Here is a 12,451-nt window from a genome sequence, read left to right as displayed (position 1 = left end):
GTCTTTATATACAAAATGATCCGCTTGTGTTGCAGGTAGTAGCTAGGTACTGCAAAGTAAACTACAAGAGAAAAGTTCTAATTTCTTGCTTTATTGTTACAGGTGATATGCAGAGTTTTTCTTACACTGGGCCAGAATTGCAGTACATCTATTTTGTTCATTCACTGTGCCTCTTAGGAAGATTGTTGATCTATAAGCAAGGCCAGAGTCTCTTTCCAGTACAGCTGAAAAATAAAAAAGGTAAGGGAAGAGTTGAGGAAAATGGAACCTGTTGAGAAACACTGTATCCATACTTGGTATATATTTATATATTTGCACTGCAATATTGTGGATGTTGAAGAACAACACTTTGTTCACCAATTCTGGGCCTGGAAACTTTCATAAAGGTGGTGTGTGTATATACCTATATATATCTATATATGAGCATCTACACAGTTTTTTATTCTTTGATGGATGTGGTTAAATGGATCGCTTATGAATTTTACTTTTAGTATAATTATTTCATGTTGAAGGACAGTTGGATCAGTCCTTCAAGTGATTCAGTTTTTCTAGGTGTGAGTAATAGCTTCTGTCAAACCAACTGATGTAATTGGTTGGAAGAGAGACATGTCCAGGGACCAAAACTGGTTTTCAGGTGTGAAAGAAAAATCAGTATTTCAAGCTAATTGCAAATTGAAAACAAGTGCTGTGAGTTTAACTTATTAATTACGATAAAATAAAAGTAGAAGAGAAGTTCTGTACCTGTGGAACAGAGGTGTTAATAGGGATACAAGATCTAAGATGGAAAAGCTCTTGGACATCCAAAGAAATCTACATTGTGCAGGGTTGGCAGATGGAAGTGTGTGAGGGCAATTGTAGCATTCCATTGCTTTAGTGTCTCTATTAATTCAATGTAGAATTCAAAGCATTACTGGATACTAGTTCTGTGACTTGTCTTTTATCCCTATGGTTAGAGGATCAAGATTTGATAGATCCAGTGTAGGGCAGTTGTGAGTTAGAAACATCTACTAACAAAGTGCTTTTGTCGTTTATGCATTACCTGTGTAACACCATTCCAGCAGAGATCCAGGAGTGGTGGTTGCTTTGTTCTTTTCCTTACAAATGTAACAATCTTGCCATTTCTCTTCTTAATAGTGTCCTTCTCAGCTTCATAGATGGCAACTTTTTTCTCACAAATTGTCTGATTTATTAAGATAATTACATTAAACTTGGAGCAATTGTTCCCATCTTGCTGCATTTCTTGGTTTTGTTTCAGACCTGAGAAAGAGTTGTCTGACAGCCTCTCCCTTTTCCAGTAGTCTCACTTAATCTAATAGTAAGGCGATGCTTTTTTTCTATAGCCATGTATATTCAGTATTTTCAAATGTTAGCTGCCATTTGTTACAGTGAAAGACATTGTACAATTTCAATTGGCTAAATGTATAGCAAGATCAAGTCTTAGAAGTTGATCCTGAAATACCTTAATAGAGTCCCAAGGACATGCATGTCCTTTGCTTTATCATTTGTATGTGATTGGTCTCCTCTATTCAGCAAAGCATTCTTTACATATATTTACAAAATCCATTTTTTATTTAGAAAATTAAAGTTGTACTTTAATTTGAAAAGTACTTTCCTTTTTTTTTTTTTAATAGATAACATATCCATAACTGATGTGTTGGTATTATTTACTCAGCTTATTTATTACTCTCCAAGTTACCCAAAGACACCTTTGGCAGCACATTCAGGTAAATGCTCTTTTTTTTCCTTATATGCTAATATATTTAGCTATAATGAGGCATATGATAACTTCTTTTACAATCTTTAATTTGTGTCTGTTATTTGTGCAGTTTTTCTCTTCCCTTCCGCCCTTACCCTTTCTTCCTCCCTCCGTGTTAAATCAGCACTTAACAAAATTAATAATAATTTAGAAGCAACTACATAAATTATATAGATATATTTGTGTAAGTTAAAATATAAATACACATTTCTTGTGTTCACCAGACAATTATTCTCCAGAAAGTCTTGTTATGGAGATCCTGCAAGTTTTTTGTGATCAAACAGGATGTGCTACTGAATGTTTGTATACAGATGCAGTGATAGATGCCCTACTTCATCCTGTTCAAAGTTTGCTGAGTGGCACAGAGGTTTGTAATAATCTTCCAAATGATTTTTACATGTATAGAATATTGTAATTTTTATGTATTTTCTATGTAGAAGGTTTATTTACTTACATAATGTGGTAGCTTCTGTGGTATTTTATACATTAGCTATCATATTGTGCATTGAGTAGTTTAGTCTGTTACTATGATTGGTCTGACATTGAAGTCTTGTGAATAGTAGCAAAAATTGTGTTGTAGTGAGATTGTTTCCTTAGGGAAAAAACACACCACTTAATTTTTTTGATTGGTTTTGCCTTTTTTCTGATGTCATTGGGATATTTCTTGGATGAATATTTGCTCTACCTTTTATTTGAAAGGCAACCTACTTTTATTTTTAAATTCAGTTGGCAACTTGGAAACTAGGTCTTCTCAATAACGAGTATAATAAAATACATAATTCTCCATAGGAAGCTACTATTTTCTGAATTGATAAAAGAAAAAGGGCTGGTGGCTTTTTAAAATTTTATTTTTATATTTTAAACATTTCTATAAAGATTATGAAAATATTGGGAATTAGTGCCCTCTGTGATGAAGATTTCTGTGTGATGACATTTGAACATAGGCTATTAAGCTATTTAAGAAATTATCAGAAAGGTGAGCTTCAGGTTCTGCATACCTAAGCCAGACTTGAAAAAACAGCTTTCACAAAAGCAATGGTTTTTTTTTTCCTCTTCCAAATAGGTGTATATAAACTGTCTTGAAACTGCTTTACTTGATGTAGCTGATATTTTGGCAAGGATTGCTGCTTCAGAAGATGGTCTTTCTCTTCTTCTGTATGGAGAAAATGAAAAAAATGCCAAAGGCAGGTAATAGTGCATTAATGAATGGCATTAGTGAGCACTTCAATGAATTACATTGTTCTTACAAGACTCATTTTCTCTTCTTTCATTTATCTATAATGTGATACATTTTGGTTTTGTTTGGAGTAAAATATCTGATTATAAATTAAAATAGTAAGTGTTTTAGAGAATGTATTAGGGAGATATTTATGTGTAGAATGAGGTGAAATGACAGTGGAAAGAAATAATTAGGGAGGTTTTTGTGTTTTATTTCTTTTTCTAATTCGTGTGAGAGCTTTCCTTTCTCTGAAGGTAGTTCCATTATATTCGTAGTGTTACTGTTCAGACCAAAGGCCTCTCTTCTTCATTTTTCTTTGTTTTTAGAATAAATAGTAAAATCAACCAAATTTATTGAAAGAATAGATTTAATGTAGTATTCACATTTCAATACATCTAGTAGAAACAGATCTTGTACAAGAAGCTGTCATGTGTAACACTGTACCTAATTTAGAATCTGTGTGTTCCTATGGGTAGAATGTAGTTAGCTGATGCTAACACTTGAAACAGCAGTAAAACTGAGATGAGCCTTTGAAAACAGCTAAGCTGCAGGTCATGAAAATGTTTGGAATGTATGTCTTCTAAGTGGATAAATCTCAGAATTGCCTATGTTTTTAAGGGGGGTGGAAGTAAAAGTTACTTTTTTGGAGAAAGAGTTGTCCTTGTCATTACGAATCTGCAATATTTCAGAAGGATATCTTGGATAGGGAAAAGAACAAGGACAAATTTTACCTTATACTGATATCCTTAACAGTGATAAAGCAGAAGCGAAAATGATTGTCTGGTTACTCTTCCCAACTGGACTCCTATTAAATATAGAGTCTGTGTAGTTCATGGTCACGTGGGCTGCGTGGAAAGCAACGGATATACTTTTGCATTGCATAGATATATTTGCCAAAGTAAAATCACTTGTACATTTCTTTTCTTCTGACTGTTATTACAATATAGTTTGTCCCTCCATAGTGGGTCATAGTCTCTTTCTGTAGTTTCTTTTCCCCTAAAAAAAAAATTAAGTAAGTTTAGTCAGAGGATCTGCTTTAAGGTTTACTGTTTACTACAGAACAACATTTAAAAAGTGTTATTTTATTTCTAGTCTTACAGCCGCTCGTGTAATTGTTCAGTTCACAAAGAAACTTCTTCATGACGACATTTCTCTCTTATCTGGATCTGATCTTATGTCAGTTAAAGGAGCTTTCATTTTTGTATGCCGTCAAATGTACAGAACTTGTGAAGGCCTACAGATGCTAATTCCTTATGCCTTGCATGAATGTATTGCAGAGGCCTGGAGAAAGGTAAATCTTGCTTTTGGATGGGGAAAAACCTTACTGTGAGACGTTCAGCTTGTGTAATAGTTGTTCTTACAGGTTGATCATATTTACATAGTGAAGTAGCGCTTGAAAATGTTGTAAAGGTGAAGTCCTGCTTGAAAATTTTACTTCTGAATGTGAACCTTGCAGAAGTTTAATTTGAGTCTTCCATGCCAAAGATTAAAACAGGAACTCTTGATGCATTGGTAGACCTATCATTCATTGTCCTTGATGATAGAAGCCACTTCATGTCATGTTAACTGCTATCCACCACAGATCTTTCCTTCACTCTTGGTTTGGGATATTTTGAAAGAAAAGACTTCTGAGATGTCCTTTAGTAATTTTTAGTTAAACTGGTTTTCTCAGTGGAAGATACAGAGGGAAAAAAAAAGAAGATGCCAAACATTTGTTAAATAATGAGGTGACATTGAAATATTCTCGGGAGACCATAATGAGAAGTGCCAGGCAGGAGTTTTTATCACAGGCAGACTGTTTAAAGCTTTTGATCGGCATTTCCAGTTACTTCCTCTAAAACACCACAGCATTTACACATATACAAAAGACTTCTTTTCACATTAAAATCTCTTATTATGGTATAAAACATAATTTAGACAAATTGTCTTAACATGTACAAGATATGTAGACTGAATGTGTTGAATAAAAGCAAAGTTTAACTAACAAGAAGTTTCTTCACATCACTTTAGTAGTGAGATGTAAACTGAAGTAGAATCAATATATTCTTGACTTCAAGAATCAACAAGTTACTACAGGAAAGTCAACTCCATCATCTTATTACTTTTTAAATTTTTTTTCTGTCATTGTTCAGTTTTAAGACACCTGAAGTTTATAAAATAATCTACCATTAATAGTGTAGCAAAAATGGTGGAGTATGGTGGACTCTTTGCAAGCCGTAGTGTCAATTTTTTAGTGGATGGACTGATTATTTGTATCCATTTCTTTTACATGTCTCCTGGAGTTTTAAGACCAATGGAGAAAGAAGTTCTTTCTTTTTCTTGGCAGGTTCTGATGAAATTCTGAGACAGAATTTATAGACATGATAATAAAAGGGGAACACCAGATCCAATACAACTGACTAATTTAATAGAAGATTCTTTTGTTGATTTAGTACATCACATGTATAAGGCAGTAAAGTAATAACTGCTTACTTTTATTTCAATGGGGTAATTTGCTTTTTATCCCATAAACATAAAAAAACCCTTAAATGATTAATTTTAAATATGCAGTCTTTCATACCAGTTATTTTCAAATATAATTTAAATTATAAACTAAATCAGATATGAGAACATGTATATATATTTGTTTGTAGCTCTAATCACATCCATACCAATACAGAGAAATTTATATAATTTATAAATAAATAAAATAAAAAGTGGCAGAATTAATAAACAGTATTGTGTTGTTTACTCCAGAGGCTGTTATTTCCATTGCCTGTGACAGAAATTGAGTTCAGAACTGTGTTACAATTTTTCCTTTTTTTTCCTTTTTTTCTTTTAAATGCCAGTTTTTGATTTGGGAGTCTCCAGTTGGAAAACAAAGAGGTTTATTTAAGAATTCTAATTAAAAAAATTAAATGTAATAGCTTTAAAATTATTTATACCCAAACAAGTAAAAAATAAGTTTTTCTGAAATAAAAAAAAATGTAGTGGAATAGTGCATTCTGTGCTAAAGACTAGACTACAGCCTGATCACTGTGGTTTTTTCTTTTGTATATAACAAGAGAATGAACAAAATCTGAAGTTTTAAAATGGTGTATATAAACAGTAGGGAGCTTTTTATTTATTTTTCATTTTACAGACAAGTTGGCTTTCAGAAAGAGTACCTACTCCTGTAACTGATGCAGACTCCATTTCATCAATAAGTCAAGAATCAAAAAACAGGTAACTTGGTACTTAATTTATGCATGTGTATAAGTGTGAACACTGCTACTTCAACCACAATTGAGACATCTTGTAACCCTATGACTTTGTTGTAGTTTGGTTCCAGCTGGCAAGTAAATACCACACAGTCCCTTGCATCCCAATGGGGTGGGGAGAAGAATCAGGAAAATTATGGGTTGAGATATGAACAGTCTAATAATTGAAACAAAGTAAAATATAGTAATACTAATAACAGTAATACTACTAATGGTAATAATAACATTAGCTGTAATGAAAAGGAGAGAGAGAAGTAACACACAAGAGAAACTAGTAAGACACAACTCAATTGCTCATCACCCTCTGACCGATGCCCAGCTCATCCCTCAACAGTGATTGGCCCTTTCTGGCCAACTCCCTGCAGTTTATATACTGAGTATGACTTCCCATAGTATGGAATATCCCTTTAGCTGGTTTGTTTCAGCTGTCCTGGCTGTGCTCTCTCATGGCTTCTTGTGCACCTGCTCACTTGCAGAGCGTGGGAAACTGGAAAGTTCTTGACTTGGATAAGCACTACTTGGCAACAGCTAAAGCATCAGTGTGTTACCAACATTATTCTCATCCTAAACCCAAAACATAGCACACTATACCAGCTACTTAGAGGAAAACGCACTCTATCCCAGCCAAACCCAGGACTTTTTGCCAAAAGGATAGTGGTAGGTAGAGAAGCCATCCTAGCAAAGGTCTCAGTAGAGCTACAAAATTCTTCCTCACCTTTGAGAACTTTCATGGCTTAGAGAGTGGTGTCTAATCTATGTAAAATTGACTTATAGTTTATTCTCTCTGACTAAAGAATTGGGTTTGAGGAAAATGTGAATTGGAAAGCACAGAACAAAATAGCTGTCTGTTTATCTTAGGCCTTTGATGTGGTGCTAATTTAAAATGCTGTTCTGCTGAATCATATTTACACCTTCAAAATATTGTGTAGCAAGATTGGCAGCATTTTGACTGAAAGCCTAATACATACCAAGTGAAAGGTGTCCTTCCTTTTGTACTGAAACTTAAGGTCCTGTTATAGAAGTTTGTATGCATTAAGATGAGAAATACACAATTATTTGTGAGTCTGAAAATTCAGGGCAATGTTGATTTTCCATTTACTTCTCTTAGTATATGAAGCTATTGTGTAAATATAGCACCTTTCTTCATAATTCTGTACTAATTTTTTGCAGGAACCTTTAGCTCCTCAAATATGAGTTCCTCATAGTGTTTTTACATTGTGGAGAAATTCGGTGCCTGTTTTGCCAACATGTAAATGCCATGTTAATATCTTAAGACTGTATAGAGTCAGATTGTAAGTCATACGTATGTTAAAGGATAGCAAAGGTCTTTTGGGTTGCCCATTACATCATCTTTCTCTTCTGTGTTCCTACCTAACCTTAGTTTTGCCATGCTGAGTTTGAATGTTCACACAAAATACGGTCTAGTATGTTATCTTTTTCCCTAATCCTTTTTTCAAGCTGACATAAACTTATAAATTCAGCATAGAGTCCAGTGAGTAAAGTACTGTTGTTTTTCAAAGTTAGAAATTGTACTTTTTCTTTTTTCCCATGCTTTTTTACATATTATTTTTAATTACTATTTTGTTATTCTTGCAGTTTGTTATGGGAAGAGACTTTGTTAGATGCCTTGCTAATTTTTTCTACTACACCCAAAGGACTATTTCTGCTTCATAGTACAGGTGCCATGAATGACTCTGTGAACTTTATGGTAAACAGTTTATCAAAAAAAATCCAGGTAAGCATTGCAGTCTGTACAGTTTACTTTTTACTGTAAGGTTTGAAAAGTTAAGAAAAATACTGTTTTTCTTTTCTTCTAAGTGCAATTTTTTTTAGACAATGGTGGTAGGTCATGTTGAAATCTAAAAGTGCTTGAAATATAACCAAAAAATCAGATAATATGCGTTTTTAGGACAAGAAAAGTAATGCCACAGGCATCCTACTGAATGTGTACAAAAACATTATAACACTAATGGTTTTATTTGCTCATATAGCATGTCTCAACCACAGTATTTTGTGTTTAAATTTTTATAAGATACTTGATAAAGATGTTTGGTTTGGAATCTGACCCTGGTAAGTCTTTAGAGGGTAATATCTATGAACTGTTCAAGTCTAAACATAAAGTGGATTAAATTCTGTAAACAAGTGTAAGAAAGATCAATATTTAAGAGATCATTTGAGAGTTTCATGCCTTCTGAATAACTAACACTGCACTTTTATACTTCTTATCAACAGACAAATGAATATGAAGACTTTGGTAATAGAATCATTGTTACACAAATGGCAACAACACCAATGGCTGCAGTAGCTCTGCAGAATTCAGGTAAATTGAAGAATAATGTTTTTATGAATAATAACATGCTGTAGTCTTGTATTTTAGAAAAAGAGAGAAAGATGTTAAAAAAAGATCAACTGTGTAAAATAATTACGCAGTATTAACAAAGACTCTTAAGTGTCTGTTAATTTCTTCTTGATGGAAATTAATTCTCTCCAGCTTTCAAGTCATTCGTTAATCTTGATGCAGAATTTTAGGGTTTGTTTTATTTTTTCTTCTGATATTATGCAAAATCTTTACTTCACTGGTTTGGATTTCCAGAAATTTCTTGTATGTGTATGAAGACATTTGTACTGTTTAAAAATAAGTTTTCGGGTGTTTCTTATTGATCTGAAGCTCAGAATTAATAACTGTTGATGTCTGTAATTTGTCTGTACATTTCCATGGTTACTGAGTACTCAAAGGGTGAGGAACTGCAAAGGCCCCAGTGTCATTGGTGCAGTTATACATTAGTGAGATGTAGATGAGATTGCGCTACAAGAATTGTCAATTCAGACAAAGTCCCTGCAGAGTCAATCTCAGATAACGCAACTGTTACCATATTATCAACAATCTGGGTACTCATTAATATCTTAAGTTGCCAAGGAAGTCCATGAGGTGCAAAAGTTGCAAATCATCTCTCTGAGTATCTAGAGGTGGCTGGCGTTGACTGAAAGACTGTCAAAAAGGCAGGCAAATTCTGCCAGTCAAGGAAACTGATTGTTAGTTACTATTTATGCCTCCGGGATTTTTTCAGAAAGCAGGGAACAGATCTACTGAGGAGTTACCCATCTGTCCTATTGTAAGGTTTTCAGCCAAATTGCGTCTTATGGCCCTTTTATGCCCTGTGGCATCAGAGATAAATGATATATCAAAAATAATCAGCATTGATTTTCAACCCTCACAGCTTGTGTAATGTATGTAAAGTTTCTATTAAGCCTGTAACTTACATTTGAAGATTCAGAGTTAGATGGCTTTTTCCTCTTCTATTTAAATATTTAACATTTTAAATTTTAACAATTTAAATTCAGCTAGTAGTGCTTCTCTTAAAGGTTTTTTTTTAGTCCTTTTCATCGTGGTATGTTTTAATTTATTAATGAGTTATAGTGAATCTGTATTTTTAGAACCACAGAGACAATACTGGCTAAGCCTTGATCTGTTACAATTAACTTTTTAAAGAAGGTCAGAAGCTCGTTTACTTAGAAGAGATCTAAATATAATCCTACTCTAGTGTAATAGTCTTTGGAAACCATTGCTGCAGACTGTAGATGGAACATAACTAGACTGCTCTAGAAAGGTAATTTTTACTAAAGGGTTGAGAATAACAGGGATAGTAACCCTCAGGCAATCTGCGATGTGAAATTTCAGCCTTCAATATAGAGAATTTTGAGAATCTTGGTTAGAATTCTGGTGTGACATATTTTAACATGAAACTCATGATTAGAACAAACATTTGTTTTAGGCTTTATAAAGGCACTTGTAACTGAATTATGGGCTCTTTTGGAGTGTGGAAAAGATGATTTGAGAATAACCCAACCCAAATCTACTCCAGTTGACCCTATTGACCAAAGTTGTCAGAAGGTGAGAAATTATTTAATCTTATGTTTTTGCCTGGAAATAAACAGTGCCGTGGTTCAGACAGGATGATTTTTATTGCAACTATACTTGCTTCTTGGCACATGTGTCAAAATTTGTATAATACACTAGTTAAATTATGTCTGATAAAGGATTCTTGTGTTGCATGGCAGTTCACAATGCAAAGGATTAACTATGAAATAATGAGTAACAATCATGATAAAACTAAGTCTTAAATGCTGGCCATCAGTTTATGTCCAGATTACTGTAATAAGACCAGGAAGAAGGATGTATTTTAGAGTATTCTGTGTCTATAAATTTTAGAATTATGTGGTAATGAATACTGTAATTTTCAAAATTGCTTGTACAGTTTGATAGATAATAGATATTTCAGACACTGCTGCCCTTTTAGATTATATAGATGCTTACCAGGATATGCAGTTTTATTTTGGGCCGGTCTATTTATGTCAAGTTCAGCCTGTAAAGGATAAGAACAAAGTTACTGTAAATGGCAAATAATTTCTAAAACTTACTTGGTTGCACTTAAGTGATTAATGTTCCCTGTTGTCCCTCTTTTTTTTCTTTCTCTAGTCTTTTTTGTTTCTGGTAAACTTGCTCACTTATCCAGCAGTTTTTGAGCTCCTGAGTAAACGAGATATACCAAATAAACCCATGTATTCATTCCGTGAAGTACCCACAGATATAATTGTAAGTATTTTGAAAGGAAAATACTTCTGTTAAGATGTTTCTTCCTGAGAAAATGTTATTGCTATAAAAGACGTTTTTTTCTTATTGAAAGATTTTGAATTTTTCTGCATTTTGTATTATATACAGCATGAGGGCAGTATATGCACATATGACTTCATATTAACCTAAATTTTCATTTTGAAATCTTAAAGATAATATAAAATTTGATGCCTAATCTAAAGATCGTCTTTCCTGACTTGTGTTAGAATCGTGTTTTTTCATGGAAAAAAGTAACATACAGAAACACATTTGTATGTGCATGCAGTTACATACTGGAAAATGTTAGTAAGTACATATACTTGTGTTTTATACAGCATTGCTCTATCACACTATCTGTGGATTTAAACAGAATAAAAGAAAAAAAAAAACAAACCAACAAAATGAAAACACAAAATCCCCATACCTCAGGCAATTTTTTTAATAGGACACATGATTCACACAAAAGAAAAAATCAGTAATGGGAAAGCTACTGATTAAGACATACTTCAGAAAAATAGCTTCACCATTTCTGTATTTAGTATTATTTTGTATTCAATCATCCAACTTAGTCAATTACGGCTTTTTTCTCATCTACAAAGCACAGACAAGTAATTTGTGACCTTGTGTGGCAGTTAAAATCAAATTTTTTTTCTAATGAGTTAGCACTTTAATTGCTGTTATGTTGAAGTGTTTGTTTAGCACAGGCTCTGGATTGGTAATAGTTTAAGTTGTTTAGACAGAGTTTATCATAATAGTGTATGTTATGTTTGGAAGGGATTTTTGAGTTCTTTTTTGCAATACTGTTTTGATGATTTCAGGAGGAAATGACATGATAAATTTCATTTTTCCAATCTACTCAATGTTAGTGTGTTCACTGATGGATAGCTTTGTTCAGTTACCAAGTTTTTTAAGGCATTGGGAGCAAGGAAGATAGATGTATGCTGAAGATGATAAATATTTGAGAGCATTCAAATTGTGGTAGATTTCAAGAATGATTTTTGTAACTTTTGAAAGCCAGTGTTGTTTTAGTTTTTGAGGCACTTCAGTATTTTTATGAAATTCTCTAGTTTCTAGAAATGCCAATACTGGTACAATTGTGCAAAGTTCCCTGAGGAGATAAAGAGGTTTTGGATGAGGCTTGTCTCACTTAACTACTGTGCAGCCGTGGGTTTTGTAAGCCTAGACATCCAAGATTGGATAGAGATATGTCTAGCTATATAAGACAGGCATCCAAGGTTATGTAGTTAACAGAAAGGAAATAGTCAGATCCTCTAATGTTAATTTAACATATAATGGCTGAGTCTAAGTACTCAGAAAACTTCTGAAGTTAAGCAGAGATACAGATTTGTTATAACCACGTCTTTGGGCAGTGATTGCAGAAAGCAAAAGATAAAAGATTTTGGCCAGATGTAACTATAGAAAGCAAAGTAAAAGCAATTTCAATGCCACTAGAAGATTTGATTGTGTTCCTTATTTTTTCTCTGTTTCTGAATTGTGTCACATTGCCACAGAATCTGACTTGTTTATGCTAGACTATATTTGCTAATGCACAGAACTTACTCATTTTTGTATATTTATTTCTTGACTACCCAGGATTTAACCATTTTTACCTCCTTTGTATTTTT

The 12,451-nt window shown here is 33.3% G+C and overlaps 1 protein-coding gene across 5 annotated transcripts in view; it reads left to right on the top strand.

Moving 5' to 3' along the window:
- The window catches only part of TBC1D32 (TBC1 domain family member 32), a 71,182-nt gene that overhangs the window by 14,057 nt on the left and 44,674 nt on the right, over positions 1-12,451 (top strand). For all 5 annotated transcript variants that reach the window (XM_048298410.1, XM_048298405.1, XM_048298407.1 and 2 more), the window contains exons 13-22: positions 103-240; positions 1,632-1,724; positions 1,981-2,123; positions 2,820-2,944; positions 4,068-4,266; positions 6,097-6,179; positions 7,811-7,949; positions 8,447-8,534; positions 9,988-10,106; positions 10,692-10,808. In XM_048298410.1, coding sequence (XP_048154367.1) covers positions 103-240; positions 1,632-1,724; positions 1,981-2,123; positions 2,820-2,944; positions 4,068-4,266; positions 6,097-6,179; positions 7,811-7,949; positions 8,447-8,534; positions 9,988-10,106; positions 10,692-10,808 — 1,244 coding nt within the window. The remainder of the gene's footprint in view (positions 1-102; positions 241-1,631; positions 1,725-1,980; positions 2,124-2,819; positions 2,945-4,067; positions 4,267-6,096; positions 6,180-7,810; positions 7,950-8,446; positions 8,535-9,987; positions 10,107-10,691; positions 10,809-12,451) is intronic.

The sequence above is a fragment of the Corvus hawaiiensis genome, chromosome 3, assembly GCF_020740725.1.
Source record: "Corvus hawaiiensis isolate bCorHaw1 chromosome 3, bCorHaw1.pri.cur, whole genome shotgun sequence".
NCBI lineage: Eukaryota > Metazoa > Chordata > Aves > Passeriformes > Corvidae > Corvus > Corvus hawaiiensis.
This window is presented reverse-complemented; position numbering and strand designations above follow the sequence as displayed.